Source organism: Rhincodon typus, chromosome 30 (genome assembly GCF_021869965.1).
Source record: "Rhincodon typus isolate 14 chromosome 30, sRhiTyp1.1, whole genome shotgun sequence".
Classification (NCBI taxonomy): domain Eukaryota; kingdom Metazoa; phylum Chordata; class Chondrichthyes; order Orectolobiformes; family Rhincodontidae; genus Rhincodon; species Rhincodon typus.
The window spans coordinates 7,179,958-7,199,668 of NC_063361.1; the positions used below are offsets into that span (position 1 = coordinate 7,179,958).

The following is a 19,711-nucleotide window of genomic DNA, read 5'->3' on the forward strand; positions in this document are numbered from 1 at the left end:
GCAAAAGAAAAAAAGAGTATGGAAAGAAATTTGCAAGGGATGTCAAACTCAATACAAAATACGTTTACAATTAGCCTTTTTTCCTAATCTATGAAAAGCAATATGAGCGCCTTGAAAACGGATGACAGGTGTTATCAATGAAACTAAGGAAATGGTCGCCCTGCTATTGGAAGGATATTCTTAAATTGGGAGAGGGTTCAGAGAAGATGTTGCTAGGAATGGAAGGTTTGAGTTGTAAAAATAGCCTGGATAGGCTAGCACTTCTTTCACTGGAACATGGAAGGTTGAGGGGTGACCTTATAGAGATTTATAAAATCATGGGGGCATAGATAAGGTGACTAGCAAGGGTCTTTTCCCTAGGGTGGGGGTGTTCAAAACTAGGGGGCATATTTTTAAAGTGAGAGGAGAGTGTTTCTTTTTTAAAACTAAGGGCAACCTTTTCGCACAGAGAGTGGTTTGTGTGTGGAATGAACTGCCAGAGGAAGCCGTGGATGCAGGTACAGTTACATATTTAAAAGACATTTGGATAATTAAATGAATAGGAAAGATTTGGAGGTAAATGGGGCAAATGCAGGCAAGTGGGACTAGTTTAGTTTGGGAACATGGTTGGTGTAGAATAGTTGGACTGAAGGGTCTGTTTCCATGCTGTACGACTCTGTGAATGTAACATAAGAAACAAGGGCAGGAGTAGGCCATCTGGCCTGCCAAGCCTGCTACGCCACTCAACAAGATCATGGCTGATTTTCTTGTGGACTCAGCTCCACTGATCAACTCATTCACCATAACCCTTAATTCCTTTACTGTTCAAAAATCCATCTACCTTGCCTTAAAAACATTCAATGAGGTAGCCTCAACTGCTTCACTGGGCAGGGAATTGCACAGATTCACAACCCTTTGGATGAAGAAATTCCTCCTCAACTCATCCTAAATCTGCTCCTCCTTACTTTGAGGCTGTGTCCTCTAGTTCTATTTTCACCCACCTGTGGAAACAACCTCCCTGCTTCTATCTTATCCTTTTACTTCATAATTTTATATGTTTCTATAAGATACCCCTCATTCTTCTAAATTCCAATGAGTATAATCCCAGTCTACTCAATCTCCTCATAAGCCAACCCTCTCATTCCGTAATCAATTTAGTGAACTTCCTCTGCACCCCCTCCAGTGCCAGTATGTCCTTTCTCAAGTCAGGAGACCAAAACTGTACACAGGTGTGGCCTCACCAGCACCCTGTAAGGTTGCAGCATAACTTCTTGTTTTTAAACTCCATCCCTCTCGCAATGAAGGACAATGTTCCATTCGACTTCTTAATTACCCACTGCACCGACAAACCAACTTTTTGTGATTCATGCACAAGGACACCCAGGTCCCGCTGCATAGCCCTATGTGATTCTGTGAATCTATGAATTATACTTTATCCTAGATAGTGTCAAACTTCTTGAGTGTTTTTTGGAATTGCTCTTAGCCCGGCAAGTGTAGAGGATTGTGCCTTGGTGGATAGGCTTTGGGGAGACAGGTGAGTCACTCTCAGCAGAATTTCCAACTTCTGACTTGCAATTGCATTCACAGTATTTGTATGACTGGTGCAGTTCGGTCTCTGTTCAATTGACCTCCAACAACCATAGCCATCTTCTTTTGGGCTGGGTAAGGTACAAACGAGTGGGGAGTTTTCTCTCTGATTCCCATTGACTTTAATTTTACTCATGGTCCTTGATGCCACATGTCAAATGTTGCTTCAATGTCTAGGGCACTCAGTCTCATTCTCAGGAACCTCGCTCTTTTTGTTCATGTTTAAACAAAGGTTGTCATGAGGTCAGGGGCCAACTGCCAGAGGCATACCCAGGGATGGGTGATGGAGGAGTCTGAGATATTGGCCTTAAGGTACGATTCAGTGAGTATAACTTTGTCAGGCTATTAACTTGACTAGTTCTCTCAGTATTGGCCTCAGCTCCCAGATATTAGTGAAGAGGACTTCGCCTCACTTAAACATCTTTGTGTCACAGAATGGCTGACCTATTTGATCTCATGCTGATAGTGAGTTCACTACGTGTCTCAGGATGTGGCCATTATCTATTTGACATGACCCACTCAACAGAGTTGCAGCTGACTCGAGACCACATCATTACTCGGTCTCCCTGCGCGCTGGTGTACTTCCATAAGCAGCTCTCTATCTTGCCTGTTTGTGTGCTTTTCCTCCATTTTAAAAGTGGGTAAAGATTGAAAAATACTATTCTTTGTCTGTGAGGGATTTTCTTGAGCTCAATGCCATATAAACACAAAACTTTTTTTCGTTGAACATTTTAAAGTCCTGTTCAGGCAGCCAAATTTCACTTTTGGCCTATGTCCAACTTGTACCCTTCAATTCCCTCCTGATTCTGATCTCACAAAGCATGTCTGCACAGAGCAATGAAACAGAAGGGGCACCTCTGTCAACAACCCAAGTCAATGTTTATGCATTGGAGGTGGGGCTGCAAGGATATATAAAAGCTCCAATTATTGTAAACATAATACTACATTTCAGTTCTCACTTTCACATTCCAACAGATTATAGAATTGTTTCCCTCATTTTCAATAAAGAAACAGTTTCAAGCGTTGACACCATAAATCTATCCACATCTTTAATTTCCAAATGAGAAATGCAAATATACAGCACTCTGTAGTTTTTACTGTTCATTATCTTGTCTGTCATTGAAAATCTGCAGGATAAGGGATACCAATTATTTCCATTCTCAGAAACATATTGAGGCTACATTAGCAGAAGCCCCAAAATATAATGAAAAAACACCCTACAGGCTGCTTAATATTGTTGTATGAACAATCTGTACCACTGCTCAACATGTTGTATCTGCTTTCTGTACTATTTCTTAACGTAAGGTAGATTTTCTGCCACCATCCTCTTTCGTGGTAGGGATCTACAGGGTTTCCTTGGTCTGGTGGTGTATGGGAAAATCACTTGGTAGTCGGATGAGAAGAAGCTGTTGTTTTAGCCAAGACATTTATTACATGACAGCTAACGTGTGCATGTTACACTGATGTGATGGATGTTGTTGCAGAGACTATGAGGAAAACCCAGATGATAGGTCACAGTCTTTTGAGATCCTGGGCTGTTCTGCCACTAAACCCATATGACATTATCATAATGGGTGTTGCTTAAGGCATTTAGAATCCCAGAACTGTTATGATGCAAAAGCATGCCATTCAGCCCATTGTGTCTGGACTGGCTATCTGGGCATTTTAACCGAATACCAAACTCCTGCCTTTTCCTGTAACCCTTCATATTGGTTTTATTTAAATAATCATCCAATGCCTTCATGAATGCCTCAATTGAACAGCCTGTATCACATTTCCAGGATAATGTATTCCATATCCTAACTACTCACTGCATGAAAAAGATTTTTTCGCTCACCTCATATTTGCTTCTTTTGAAATGCTCTTTAAAACTATGTCCTCTTGTTCCTGATCCTTTTACAGACAAGAACAGTTTTTCCCTATCCATTCTGTCCTGATCCCTCACGACGTTGAAAACTTCCGACAAATTCCTCTTAGCCTTCTCCTCTCCAAGGAAAAAGTCCCAACTTCTCCAATCTTTCCTTATATCTGAAGTGTCTCATTCCTAGAACCATTCTCCTGAACCTTTTGTGCACTCTCTCCAATACCTTTACCTCTCCTTGCCCAGTGAGTTTCCCAGAACTGTACACCATACTCCAGCTGAGGTCTAACCACTGTCCTGTTTGGGTTAATCATAACCTCTCTGCATTTGTATCTTAGTTTTGTGCTGACAGCAACTTTGAATTTGTCCACTATATACCAAGATCTAAATCATTTCCATGTATCAGGAAATGCAAGGTTCCAAAACTAACCACTGGGAAACTCATTTACAAACATTATTCCAGCCTAAAATATACCCATTAACCATTACTCTTTGTTTCCCATCCATCAGCCAATTTAGAATCCATGTTGACTCTGTCCCTTTTCTTCCATGACTCATAACTTTCCTCATAAGACTTTCATATGGTAGTGTTGAACACCTTTGGAAGTCTAAGAACATCACATCAACAGCATTGCTGTCATCAATTCTGTCTGTTACTTCTTCAAAAAACTCCAGCAAGTGAGTTCAACATGATTTTCTAAATTAACCCACAATTTTTCTGTAATTATTAATTCTATTCTGAATAACTGTTTCAGACTCTTACGCCTTGATACAACATTTTTCCACGTGTTTTTTTCTTCTCCGTTACAATATTTGTACATGTGTAATTACTCTGTCCACTTACTTCACCTCCCTGCTCTGACACCACCAATTCAAGGGGTCTAGAGGTTTAACTGTTCTGCCAGTACACAATCTCTTCGGGCTTGTAGACTGTTGAATTTGATTCTGTTCCTGACAGTGTGAGGTCTGAAAGGCCCTTTATGCTGAAGGACCATTTATCATCACAGATTTCTTTTGCAGAGAATGTTTTTCCAGTTGAAACAGGCAAATTTTTCTTTGTGGTATCCACATTCTCTGAACAGGCAATTTCTCTTGACCTTATTCAGAATCATTGGACATTGGATGGTCGCTTCTCAGTGGTGGCTTCCATGCAGATGTATGCACCTTCAATCTGTGTCAGCAGACTTTATTTTCAGTCTGTGGGTAAATCTGTACTGAAGTGTGTAGGCTGTTATGTCAACTTGTTGCTTAGCTTGGGCAATTTTATTTACTCTTGGTGATTGTAGCATTGTGAAAACAATATGTGAATTCCTTGTGTGCACTATTTGAAGATCGCTTTCTGCTTGGCATGATCTCTGCCATTGGTACTGAGGATTCTTTCTGGAAAGATAAGGGAATGTCAAGTTCTCTATTTGAATTTGCATCTTCTGAATCATCTCAGCATCTGACATGAGACTTAAGTCAGTCAGTACTATTTGTTCACCAAGCTGTGTCGCACAGATTTACTTAGTTAATGATGCATTAGTGAGCTCAAGTGTTGTGTGCTGCTCATTGGCTAAGTGATTGCTTGTGTTTCTTCATAAATCTTTCTGATTCCTGTAGTCACTTCATTGTTGATAGCCACGGAAAGAAATTCCGCTAATCTAGTATTGTCTCAGGTCTCTATCTTGGTTACAGCATGAAACAAATTTCTTATGCCAAAATAAATAACTTCAACAGATTCTGTCTTCTATTCCAGTTCCACCATGAGTTGAGGGGGACTTATGAAATATTCTATTAGTTGTCCTTTTCCCTGTTGTGCTATGACTGGCTCTACCTGGAACAGTTGTTTGTTGAGTTTAACAAATTTGATTGCTTGTTCAAATTAAAAAAGATTGACGTCAAGACACACCTTCAGACACAAGAGTAAGAATTCTTGATTGTAAAATGTATATAAGTTATTTGATATCTGATGCTTTGTGTATTGGAGAGTTGTTTGTAGCATGCCTTTGATCTTAGTTGCCAAGTAGTTGCATTATTGTCAGCTGTAAAATGTCTTTCTTCAAGCATGGTACATTTGTGACACTCGCTCCTGTATCAAGGTTAAAATTAGTGAGTTCCCCATTGACATAGATAAGCTCTTGTCAAAAAGCTAGATCTGGATCACCTATTTCCCATTTTCTTCTATTGTAGTCTATTCTACCTCAGCAACTTCTTTGCGTGTAACCACTTGACTTCTTGCTACTCTGTGATTGTGACATACTTCAGCATATTTTCTGAAGATCAAATTTTTTTTACAGATGAATCATTTCTTTTTGAATAGTTGGGTAGTGATTGTGCCTGTGAGGTTTCCCTGCTGAACAGTGCTGGCAGTGATTGTACCTGGTGTCTCTTCCCCTCACAGTACTATCTTGTGTGTTATTATGGGTTTTGTACAATAAGAACTGAATGGATTCAACTTTTCCACTGTGATAAGATCATCTTTTGCCCTTAGGATTGATTTGTCTTGCTTCTGGACTTCTGCTTCACTCACCACCTGAATAGCTTTCTCTGGAGTCAAATCTGCTTTTGACTATAATAAATTGGAAAGACACGCATCAACAATTCCGACAACTGTGTCTAATGATCTCTCCAGAGTCACATTTTTCCACTAGTCTATAGAGATCATGAATGACATTATCAACAGATTCCCCTGGGAATTTGGTACTTAATTTTGCTCCTTGTTTATTGGTCTTGCGCTTAAAAGTAATTGTCAGTCTTTCAAAATGTATCCATTACTTCTTCTATACCTTACTGAACTATAATGACATCAGCTGTTCTCCCAGTTATACATAGAAGTAAATTGACTTGTTCAGCTTCTGACTTAGTGTCTAATTTAAAAGCAGTTCTGTATTTTGACAACTGTATTTTTCAGGGTGTCCGGTGCTATGTTCTATTTGGCCATTTTCTGAAATTAAATCTTCCTGGCAATATTATTTCCGATGTCGTGTATTCCTAATGTGATCATTTATTTTCTTTGCTTGAAAGACATTTAATGTTGCTGCTTTGTCCTGCTGTACTGGAGGGTTTTCACATGTTTCTCCAGTCAAAATGGAGGATCCCCACTTTTTGCAGCTTCATGAATGAACTCGTCCATCAAATGGCTTTACTGAATGTATACTGCTACCTGCACCTTTAATAAATGATCCCTGTTCTTTTAGCTCAGTTTAAGGAAACAACTTCTGCTATTCATGACTTTATAAGATGGATCCCATTCCTTTACCAGGTTTTTCTAGATGATTTCCACTGACTGTGGTTTGAATAAATATTTCCTGTCTTCATCACGATTTAATTAATCAATCTTCATCATTTCGGCCGCCTCAATAATCTGCCACCTTCCTTTTCTGTCTGGTTAGAATCTAAAAGGCTTGTTTATTGCTTTAGGTCTGGCTCTGTGATGTTGTCAGGTCTGTGACCTTGTTTTAAATTGTTTTTATAGTTATTGATTTCCCTTACTGTAGCCATGCCTTATGGTGTCCGCTCTTTCTAGTGGTGATGCTCAAGTTGAGTTGCATGAATTTCTCTCACATTTCTCTTTCCCAGCTAGTAAATCTGCACCATTTTTAAAAACAGATTTCCCTTGCCCACCAGGAATTTTAAATTCATTCACGGTGTCCCTGATGTCTGTTTATTGTCTTGCTGACTCTGGACCACTCCTTCCGATCACCTGTATTCCTTGCAATCTGAGACTGCCTTTAAAAGACGAATACTCCAGTTCCAGGGGTCTGAACACTTCTTTGCAGCAATGCATCCCTTACCAGATCTGAAATGCTTTTACCATTGACTGTAGATTCTGCCTTGTTGAAACTTGTCATGAGTTTCTCCTCTGACTGGTTTGTGAATATTCAGCTTTTTCTACCACTGTCTGCATGAGTAAGATTCATAATACTGTGTCGGAAGAAAGCTTCAGGCCTCCATAACAGCTAAATGGAATCCATGCCACTGGCACCACATGTTGTATTAGCAATCCATACACTTCTCACCATGTTGTATGAGCTCTGTACAATTTACTACTTACCATGAGGCAGGTTTGTGGCCAATGTCCTCTTTCAGGGTAGGCATTTTCAAGGCTAGCTTGGTCTAACATGATAGTCCAAATTCATTGGTCTAATGAGAAAAGGCTAATGTCTTAAACAAAATGTCATAGAATCCCTACAGTGTGGAGGCAGGCCATTCGGCCTTTCCAGTCCACACCAACCCTCCGAAGAGCATCGCACCCAGATCCTGGGCATCCCCGGACACTATGGGCAATTTACTATGGCCAGTGCACCTCACCTGCACATCTTTGGACTGTGGGAGGAAACCAGAGCACCCGGAGGAAACCCACACGGATATAGGGGGAATAAGCAAGCTCCGCACAGACAGTTGCCTGAGGCTGGGATCAAACCCAGATCCCTGGCACTGTGAGGCAGCAATGCTAACCACTGAACCATTTTGCTGTGTAATCTATGCTATGATAGCAATTGGCTACAAGTTACACTAATGTAATAGACACTGTTACAGAGTCTGTGAGGAACACCCAAATGGTGGGTCTCACTTCTTTGACATCTGAGCTGTTGTCCCATAAAGACTGTATGACATCATCATAGTGGGTAGTGTTTAAGATACTCCTCAACAATAACCCTTTCAGACCCTTACACCTGTAAAGTGAATAGCCAAGGTCTTTTCCCCAGAGTAGGCAAGTCGAAAACTAGAGGGCATATATTTAAGGTGAGAGGGCAAAGATTTAAAAGGGACCTAAGGGGCAACTTTTTCACACAGAGGTTGATGTGTATATGGAAAGAGCTGCCAGAGGAAGTAGTAGAGCTGAGTAGAATTACAACATTTGGATAGGTATATGGATAGGAAAGGTTTGGAGGGATATGGGCCAAATGCAGGCAAGTGGGATTAGTTCACTTTAGAAGACCTGGTCAGCATGGACGGGTTGGGCCAAAGGGCCTCTTTCCGTACTTATGACTCTAAACAACAATTGTCTTGCCTATCCTTGTACACATTACTGTCAAAAACCTAATAAATAACATTGTTTACAAGTCCTCTGATGCTTTGAAACAAGAACTATAGCACTTTTTACAACTTCAGGATGTTCCAAAGTGCTTTATATCCAGTGATATACTTCTGACTGTGGTGATGTAGGAAACACAATAGACAACCCTCACACAAACTCCCATAAACTGCAACATGATTGCAACTGGCTACACTTTACTGATGTTTCTTTGAGGTACAAATGTCAGCCATCACTTTGGTGAACCTGAGAAGGCAGATGGGTCTCTGTTTAACATCTCAGCAAAATGCTGGGCCCACAAAAATGCAACATTCCCGCAGCGGAATTCCCACTGGAGAGATTCTGGCATATGCTTCTGGAATGGGGCTTGAACTCAGAACCCAATAATTTAGAGATGAGGGATTTACCACAGAGGCACAGCTAATACCTAATCACGAATATCAACTTTCATCCATTATGAGGGAATTTTGTTCCAAGCAACATTTTCTATTTACCAAGAGTCAGGATTCTTGCACCAAGCTATGTTTACAAAATTGTATTTTCAATGATTACGTCCGGAAGGTATTTCATTTCTACAGCTTTCTGAAGATCAAATATTTCCAATCTATATGCCTTTCTGTTAGAATTTTGCTATTTTTCTTTTTTTTTGCTGTCATGTCGATTTTTTTTCTTTATTCATTCACAGGATGAGGGCATCGCTGGCTAGGCAGCATTTATTGCCTATCCCTAATTGCCCAGAGGGCAGTTAAGAGTCAACTACATTGCTGTGGGTCTGGAGTCACATGTAGGCCAGACCAGGTAAAGATGGCAGTTTCCTTCCCTAAAGGACATTAGTGAACCCAGATGGGTTTTTCCAACAATCAGCAATTGTTCATTATTGATAGTCTACTGATGACCAGGAACATTTCATGTTGACATATTGTCAGTTAGTTTAGGAACAGAAACACGTGGTTTACGGCAAAAAGTGCGTAAGAAGGAATGAATTGAGGAAAGGCAGTTCAGTTCATCGAACTCATTCCTTCCCATGCAGACTTAATACTCCCATGAAATAAATGTTATGAGAAGTCTCTGTTAGACTGGAGTCAGTATGCTTACTTGGAGCAATGTGACTGACAGACATGATGGTTGATGTTGGTGTCTATAAAGAATTGTGTTGACTCTTTTCTAACTGGTTCATGAGATTTGGGCATTGTTGGCTAGGCCAGCGTTTCTTGCCCATCCCTAGCTGCCTTCTTGAGTTACTGTGGTCCATGATGGGTATGTATATAATGCTTTTTAGGAAGGGAGTTTCCAGAATTTTGACCTAGTCAGAGTGAAATAGTAACAATATATCTCCAAGGCAGGATGGTGTGTAGCTTCGAGAGGAATTTACAGGTAGTGGTGTTCCTATCTACCTGCTGATTTTGCCCTTCTAGATGGTAGAGTTTGTGGTTCTGGCAGGTACTTTGAGAGGGCTATCCAGTTAATGATACTCCCCCACATTTTCCTCAAATAATTCACTGATAGTCTGTTTCCTAAGTGTATAGCATTTAACATATTTGGTCTTGGTACTTCTAAATATTGTTTCCTTTCCACTTCAGCTATGCAAAACATTGCTTTGATGAATGCCTGACTAGCTGGTACTGATGTCGATGTTGGAGGACATGTACTTACCCAAGTGTAACACTGGCCCATCTTGGATATGGAAACAGAGGGAAAATGGTGCCTTTTCCATGTTGCACAGAAGAATTGTTGAAATGTAGAGGCACATTTCTATAGCTTTCACATTATATCTACATAATTAGTTCCAATTAAATCTTAATTTGCCAAAGAGATTTTTGCTCTATCAGTAATTTCTCTTTGCAATAATCTGGTCTAGGGTCACAGATTGGAGGAGAAACTCCAACAGAGATTTGTTGGACTGAGAGGCTGGTTTCTCTGGTGTCATTTCTGTGGGGTTTTATGGACAATGGTGCATTCTGAAATGTTGTTGCCCTTTTCTAAAGTCCATATAAGTAATTGTTCAGTTGAAAAAGTTGTGCATGTTGGTCTCATGCAGTAAGGCCTTTAGTCTAAAGCAGGAGAGCATGCGTTAAGATCTCTTGATTTGATTGTGTGTCATTGAATGAAGATTGGCAGAGCAAAGTTAGACTGCTGATTCGACTGCCTTTACAATGACAAAATGCCCCATCAGGGAGGGATCACTGACATTGCCTCTCCTTGGTATTGTGGCCCCTGCTGTCTAGCTATTGGCACAACCACATATCAGGCGTTTTTCAGAATGGTCCATGAACCAAGCATTTGTAAAGGTTTGCATAAGGCTCCCTTTTAGGCTGAGTGTCTCAAATTTTAAAAAATAGCCAGCACCACACCATTGCAAGATAAATAGGTTAGCTTATTATGCAGTCACTAAATGCTATAAATCTTGAAGTTAATACCTAAAAATGAGCATATGCAAATATTTAAAGTTAAGTACAGATACATGTTATATATGAAGATCAGTTTCTAATGTCACTGTAGCCTCAGTCAGTTTGATGGTTGTCTTTCTGAACTGAAGGGGTTGAAACTTAGGTTGAATTGCTGCAATTGTCTCTGTGGCTGAATAGTTAGTTGGTGCTTCCATGGGAAAATTGGTCAGCAGGACAGGTCCTGGGAGTGAGTGAAGGTTCCTTTGTTTCTTGCCACCTGACAGCCTACTTCAGTACAGTAAGCCCTTGATTGCCTCTCTTTGTCGAGAAGGAATTTCTGTTTCGAGATGTCACTTAATGTTCAGTTGGTTAAAATGTCTGTTACCTGATACATTTTATCACAATCAAACAAAATGGCTGCAAATCTTAACTGAGATGAATCATTGTTCTACAGTTTCAGCTGGGCTGGATTTGAATGTGATGTTCTTCCTCCTGCTTTTTTTCCAACACTACAGGAGCTTTGAGTCATCAAACCTATTGAGGGCTCATGGATAGTCCTGGAATCCTTCAATTATTTATTTATTTATTTATTTATTTGTGATTAACTCTCAGATAACAGTCTGATTGCCCGAATGTTGAATCCACAAGAGAGGACATTTGGCTTAAGGAGCTATTTTTGTAAGATTTATCATGTATATTTTAAGCTTTTTCTTATAAAATATATATTTTACCTAGAGGTTTTAACTATGGGTGGCTCAGTGGTTAGCACTGCTGCCACACAGTGCCAGAGACCCCGGTTCAATTTCGCCCTCAGGCAACTGTGAAGTGTGCACATTCTCCCCACATCTGCATGGGTTTCCTCCAGGTGCACCAGTTTCCTCCCACAGTCCAAAGATGTGCAGGTTTCGTGGATTGGCCATGCTAAATTGCCCATAGTGTTCAGGGATGTGCAGGCTAGGTGGGTTAGCCGTGAGAAATGCAGGGAAATTCAGGGGACTCAATGGGCCAAATGGCCTGCTTCCACACGAAGGATTCTATGATTCTATGCTTGCACTGTTGAGATCAGAGGACAATAGTGAATCTGTTGGTTGACTGCTTGTGATAATTCATTAAATGTAGATAAAGGAATACTGTTTAGATTGTGACCTCTGGATCAGGTTAGTCAGTCAATGTAGTTAGTCTAATGCTTAACTATGGTGTCCCATTCATTAGTGCATGCCTACATTAAGGTAGTACTTATAAAGCTAAAAGGCATTTAAGCATGACACGTGTGTTTTTGACAATGAAGGATCTGAGGATCAAAATAACAGATAATGAACATTTTTGACGTGCTACCAAAAGAATATATTTAAAGAATAAAGCTGTGGGACACCCAGTTGGGAATGCTGGTGAACAGTTAAATTGGAGGAAGAAGAGGCATCCCTCGGTAATGGCAGAGACTAGCAGTTGAGGGTAAAAGACAAGGTTGATGTGTTTGCAATAATTGTCATCTAGTTGTACTGACTGCAGATCAAGAAGCTCAAACGTGACAAGGAGCAAGTGCTAACTTCAGAATTTGGTGCAGATGGGAATTCTATGTGGAGGTGGAAGGAAATACTACATTTTGTATATTTTTTTCAGCCTCCAGAAGCTGATGACTTTTGCAAGTCATTAACTAGGTGAGCAGATAAATCATTAACTGGTGAGATTTTAAGAATTTATCTCTCTGAATACGAGCAGTCATTTAAACTGGAAGTGGAGAGATGTAAATTCTGAGACAGCAGGAACTGCAGAAGGGTCTAGGCCCGAAACGTCAGCCTTCCTGCTCCTCTGATGCTGCTTGGCCTGCTGTGTTCATCCAGCTCTGCACCTTGTTATTTCAGATGTAAATTCTCGAATTGCTTAAAATTTATGACTTAACAAATTAAACTAATCAATGTAATAACAGACAATGGTTGAGTAATATTTCTCAACTTGAAACCAAATTAGTGAGATGAAACACAATAAAGATGATGGAGCAGATGATGTGTTGCAGCTGTAGCATGTGGGTGATGTTGGACATTCGTCTGATACATAGTGATGAGAGGTGTAGTGAATGCCTGCAGCTCACACTACTTGGCTCAGAGCTAGTGAGCTAGAGTCAAAGCTTTGAAAACTGAGATGGCAACCAGAACATTACCTGGTCACGTGAACACTTTGTTCCAGGCAGCAGTCATAGAACATACATCATAGAGCATACAGCAAAGGAACAGGCCCTTCGGCCTGCCATGACCATGCATATGATTCATTTCCTTCTATTCCCTGCCTGTTCTTATGGCTAAATGCCTCAAATATCTGCTTCTATCACCTCCCCTGGAAGTGCATTCCAGGGACCTACCACCCTATGTGGAAAAAAAATTGCCTCACACATCTCCTTTAACTTTCCCCTCTCATCTTAAACCTATATTCCCCTAGTATTTCACATTTCCGCTCTAGGAAAGGGGCTCTGACTATCCGCTGTATCCATGCTGTCACAATTTTATATACTTCAATCAGGTCACCCCTCGGCCTCTGAAACTGTGGCGATATCCAACCTCTTCTTCAAGCTAATGCACTCAAATCCAGGCAATATCCTGGTAAACCTCTTCTGTACCCTCTCCAAAGTTTCCAAGTCCTTCCTATACTTTCACGACCAGAACTGCACTCAACATTCAAAATGTGGCCTAACTAAAGTCGCGTACATTTGCAACATGATTTGCCAACTTTTATTCTTCATGCCCTGACTAATTAAGGTAGGAATGTCATACACCTCCTTTATCACCTTATCCACTTGTGTTGCCTACGATCAGGGAACTTTGGACTTGCTTACACACCTGTTCCTCTATCTCCTGCTGGCTACTGGGAACCTATAGTATAACCCATCATATCGATTGCACCTTTCTTATTCCTGAGTTGTATCCATATGGCTTCGCTGGATGAACTCTCCAAAATGTCCTTTCTTAGTGCAGCTGCAACTTTCTCCTTAATCAGCAATACTGCACCCCAACCCCTTTCATATCCATCTCCATCACACCTGAAATGTTTAAACCCTGGTTACAACATCGTAGTTGTACGTTCTGATCCAGGCTGTAAGCTCATCTGTCTTAGCTGTTATACTCCTTGCATCAAAAAAAACAATTCAGACTGTCAATCCCACAGTGTTCATTAAGCTGGGCCTGCCTGTTCTTTCTAATAGATTTACTTAGCCTCTACCTTCTCCTCAATCAGTCCACATGCTGACCTACTGTTCGAGTTCCCATCCCTCTGCCACACTATTTTAAACTCTCTGAGTGGCACTAGCAAACCTCGCTACCAGAATATTGGTGCCCCTCCAGTTTAGGGGCAACCCATCCTTCTTGTACAGATCCTTCACGTTGGAAGAGATCCCAATCATCCACATACCCAAAGCCTTACCTCCTACGCTATCTCTTTAGCCATGTATTTAACTGCTTTACTTCCTATTTCTAGCTACACTAGCACATGGCATAGAGAGTAATCCCGAGACTACAACTCTAGTGGTCCTGCTTTTCAATTTCCGACTTAACTTCCTGAACTCCCTTTGTAGGACCTCATCTCTCTCTTACTCCCTATGTCATTGGTATCAGTTATGGATCATAACCTCTGGCTGCTCACCCTCCCTTTTCAGAATATCCTGTGTCCCCTCAGAAACGTCCTTGATCCTGGCAGCAGGGAGGCAACACTGAAGTCTCACTCACCTTCATACTAACACCTATCTGTGCCCCTGACCATAGAGTCCCCTATCACAACTGCTCACCTACATTTCAACCCTCCCTGCTGTAAAACAGAGCCAGATGTGGAACCACTGATCTGGCTGCTGCAGTTGCTTTCCTCTGAAAGGCCATTCCTAATCAGTATCCAAAATACTATACTTGTTTGAGAGGGGAATAGCCACAGGGGATTCCTGCACTGCCTATCTACCTGCCCCTCCTGACAGTCACCCATCTATTTGGTGTCACAACATCCCTGAAACTTCTATCGATAAAACTTTCTGCCTCCTGTATACCCGAGTGAGTCCAGCTGCCACTCCAGTTGATCCATGCAGCCGGACACACTTCCCACAGACGTATTTGTCAGGGAGATTTGACTTCTCCCTGATCTCCCACATCTCACAGGAGGAACATACCATTCCACTAACTGCCTTTATCACCCCTCTAGTAACCACTGGATTAAAAGAAAAGACCTTAGCTTGCCGTACCTTAGTGCTCCTCGCCCTCCCCAAAGCCTGACACTGTGTGAAGTACAAAGCCTGACACTCACCAAAGCCTGCACCTTGACCTCACAGCCCCTCAGTGAGAGGGACATAGCACACATGGGTATGAACAATTTAGATAAAGTAAGTCAGAAGTTCTGTTGAGAACAGCTAATGACCAAATTACAAAACAGAACCATGAAGGTAATAATCTCTAGATTACTACCTGAACCATGAACAAATTGGCATAGGGTAAATGAGATCAAAGAGTTAAATATGTTCCTCAGAGAATAGCTTGGGTGAAATGAGTTTCAATTCAAGAGGCACTGGCAGTGAGTGACCGGGGAGACATCTGTAATGAGGGAAAATTTGGAAAGTTACAGAGTAGGCACTAGGCAATAATGCAAGAAAGTAATCTGGGCATTAGTAACCAGACTTACAGGAGGGGACAGCGTGTACAAATATAAGAGTGAAGTAGCAAGTGTGGCCAGACTGGGAAAAATTGGCAATCAACTGAGAAATGAGGAGTAGGGTTCAGGTGAAGAGAAACCTAAAAATCCAAAAATGAGGGATATGGGGAACAGGCAGGAAAGTGGAGTCAAGCCCACAACCATCCATGATCACGTTGAATTGTGGAGCAGTCTTGGCAGGGTGGTATGGTCGACTGTTGCTCCTATGTTCTTATCCAACTTTGGGCCAAATGGGTTAATTCAGCTCCTATATCCTACGGTCTTGCGGTATTCTCCGGAGGTGCCAAGCAAGATGCCCGTCTTCAGCCAATTTGATTCACTCCACATAAATTCATTGTATGCTGGAAACAGCATAAAATATACAACATTTTGATTGTAGATCTGAAAACACTTGCTTCAGAACTAGCCACATCCACCGTCGAGCTGTTCCAGTACAGGTACAACACTGGTATTGACTCGAGTATGTGGAGAATTCTCCATGCATGTTCTGTCCATGAAAAGCAGGACAGATCTAGTCTGACCAATTAGCATCTCATCAGCCTACTCTGACTTATTAGCAAAGTGATACTTCCCATCATTGATAGTTCTATCAAACAGGACCCAGTAATAACCTACTCATTGGTTCACAGTTTGGGTTCTAAGCTCCAGAATATGGTCCAAACATGGACAAAAGAGTTGGATTCCAGGTGCAACGTTAGAGTGACTGCTTTTGCCATCAATGTAGCATTTGACTGTGTGTGATATCAGGAGATAGCAGTCTCTCTGCTGGGAGTCCTTGCTCTGAGTCACAATAGTGCAAGCAGTGGTTGGAGGCTGCAATTACAATGTAAAACCTTTATAGGGAGTAATGCCATTATAAATGTGGATAAATGCATTTATAATTGAAAATGTTGATTCAAAAGCATGGTCGGAATTTTGCGATAAAACCAAAATCTACTATGGAGGAAATATTAATAGAGATAATATCAGATAAGTTGATATTGAAGTTTTTGTGTACACCGTGTTATAATTATAACATACGGCACTGTTCTAACAAGTGTTCACAGTGTATTTTTTTTTTTAATTCTTGTTGCAGTCAATACTGGATCACATGCACCTGAAATGTAAATGTCATGGTTTGTCTGGGAGCTGTGAAGTGAAGACCTGTTGGTGGGCGCAGCCAGATTTCCGGGTCATTGGGGACTATCTGAAGGACAAATATGACAGCGCCTCCGAGATGGTGGTGGAGAAGCACAGAGAGTCCCGGGGTTGGGTAGAAACCCTTCGTGCAAAATATGAGCTGTTTAAGCCCCCAACTGAGCGAGACCTTGTCTACTATGAAAACTCACCAAACTTTTGCGAGCCGAATGCTGAGACAGGATCCTTTGGGACCAGGGACAGGATCTGCAATGTCACCTCCCACGGGATTGATGGCTGTGATTTGCTCTGCTGTGGCCGTGGACATAACACCAGGACGGAGAAACGCAAGGAAAAATGTCATTGCATATTCCACTGGTGCTGCTACGTCAGTTGCCAGGAATGCATTCGAGTGTACGATGTACATACGTGCAAATAACAGGACACACAAACACAAGTAAGATCACACAATCTGGAACCTTCCAGTTATTGTTGGGGCAAAACAAAAATGGCGCACTTTACTGTGCATGTACATTGCAGAAATGACTTCTGGGAAATGTAGTCTTTTCACCAATCTATTCAATTTCTCTTTGGAGCTTCATAAAAAATCATAGTCTGAACCAAAAAAATGCTATGTTGGGATGATTTACTCTCAATTTGAAATTACAGATTTTCATTTATAATGATTGATGAAAAAATAAGCAAAAAATTTCCTAAAATTGCCTAAAATCCCAAGCTTTCCACTGGTACAACAATTTGTTTTTAGTTTTCTACTGTTGCCAGTGTTGTTGGGGTCAATCAAAATGGCAACCTGCTCAATAGATAGTGAGGGAATGGAAGAATTCCCCAGCACTGTCAATATTTTGCTGGATCCCCAGTTGCAACTGGGTTGCCTTAGGCATCCCATCCCAGAACTGACAAATAAATGCAAATTCCATTGGCATATGATCTTCCCATGGTTTCAGACTTGCCACTGGGGCAGAGGTGAAAGAAAGGATGGTACCACTATAGTATTTATAAATGACATATACATTATGTAAATTTTCAGAGAGTTAACATCAGAAGTGTCAATAGGACTTTCTGGAAGCTCTAGAGAGTGGGGTCCATAAAGGATGCTGATTGTTAGACATTTCTACAGTAATGACATTTGAAGATATGTTTTAAAAAAAAGTCTCCCTAATTTAATCAAAGAACTTTTACCTTTTTAATTGTCAAAGATATATGCATTCATATATTTGTCTAAATAACAACAAACCACTTCAGGATGGCAAGTATTTGAGATTAAGTTTCAAAACTTGTAATCCTGAGGATAATGCATCTTTAAGTCAGCCCCAAATTAGTTTGATTTGCAACATTGAATCCTAAAGTAATTTGTCCATTTCTGAAATTATACCCCTTCAAACATGAGAGTAAAGACTACAACCCCCAGAATCCTTTGCATACCACAACGGCCCACGTGACTTCAGTTGGCTGCAGATACAAGCTGTGATATTAACATTAAGAACAGCTTAAGTCTTCCAGCCTGATGTTTATTCCATCCTCACATCCCAATAACAAAACTTCCTGTTTTTTAAGAATGATGACTGTATCACACGTCACAACTGATGTTAGTATTAATGCTACCTGCAATTCTCATCTCCCAATCACACTTTATCAAAATGATTGAATATTGAGGTTTGAGTGGATCTGGTGGCTATATGCAGTTGTTATGGATATGACTTCCTCCTTACAGGGACCTTGATCCACCACCTACTTAAGAGTAATTTTACTTACATACAATGTGCCTTCTTTCTGTGAAAGAAAAAAAAGAGATGGGATAAGTTAAAGAAGCAAGGTGGGAATTCATTGTTAAGCCCCATGGACACCTTTCCCAGAATGAGTGAGTAGTTAGTTCAAGCAAAGGGCGTTGACATCCTGTGCTCTAAAAATTAATCAAAAGCCTGCAGTATTTATCGTAGTATTTTTCTACCTTGTAGCCCAGAATTACTAGCTCCAAGTTGAACCTGTATTGCAAGTTGCTATATCCAAAGTTTTGTACAAATTAGATGTTTGACCCTTTGATTTTATATTCTTAAAGCCTATGTTTTTATAATTATTTATTGCACAGTGTGTATATATATGACTCAACTGAGATTATATATTTGCAGAAAGTGTCTTATCTGCTGTTTCTAGTTTATAAACTTGCCACGGTGGCTTAAAGGCAGCGTGAGCTACATTTACTATCATGCTTCACAGTGCAGGATTCACAGGCAGCTCTCTAGAAGCGGATGTTAAATGTATAACCTCTCCTGTCAGTGTACATATTCCTCTCTTAGTCTTAGAAATAGCTACCAACAAAGAAATAAAATTTATTCATGTAGTGTACACTGGTGTGTTGTTCTTTCTTACCTGAGAACTCATGTTCACTGATTATGATTTTAAGTCTCTTCTTTCGCTGCTCTGCTTCTGCAAAGGTTAATTCTCATGATTATACAGTACTACTGCTACTGAAGATGCCTTTTGCATGAGCCAGACGGTGAGTCTGAGTGAGTTATTTGACCATGGGAGCTCAGCCTCATCTATTCCTCATCTGACCCCCACACGCACGTTATCAATGTGTCACAAAAGAAACAGCAAACTGGATTGGGATCATGATTGAAGTTTATTTCCGATGTAAACAACCCTGTCAAAATAGTACCTACTGCATGACCATATTTTCACCGAGTACATGAAGTTAGACAAGTAGTGTGGGATTGGAGTCACAGGTAAACTGGATTAGATAATTCCCTGAAAAGACATTGTGAAACAAGTTTAAATTTTATAATAATGTGGAAATTTCTACCACTGGACTGTAGACCCATCATGATTTTAACATCTTTAGGGAAAGGTCAGCCAATTCCTTAAAGAATTGCAGAATCCTGACAATGTGGAAACAGGCCCTTTGGGCCAACAAGTCCACACTGACACTCAGAGCATCCTGCACAGACCCATTCCCCTATAACCCACCTAATCTACACATCCCTGAGCACTATGGGCAATTTAGCACGGCCAATCTACCTAACCTGCACATCTTTGGACTGTGTGAGGAAACCAGAGCACCCAGAG

The 19,711-nt window shown here is 40.8% G+C and overlaps 1 protein-coding gene across 1 annotated transcript in view; it reads left to right on the top strand.

Moving 5' to 3' along the window:
- LOC109920687 (proto-oncogene Wnt-3) overlaps positions 1-17,090 on the top strand; it is a 66,717-nt gene extending 49,627 nt beyond the window's left edge. The window contains exon 3 of the mRNA XM_048614627.1: positions 16,587-17,090. Coding sequence (XP_048470584.1) covers positions 16,587-17,066 — 480 coding nt within the window. The 3' untranslated portion in view covers positions 17,067-17,090. The remainder of the gene's footprint in view (positions 1-16,586) is intronic.
- Positions 17,091-19,711: the final 2,621 nt, after the last annotated feature.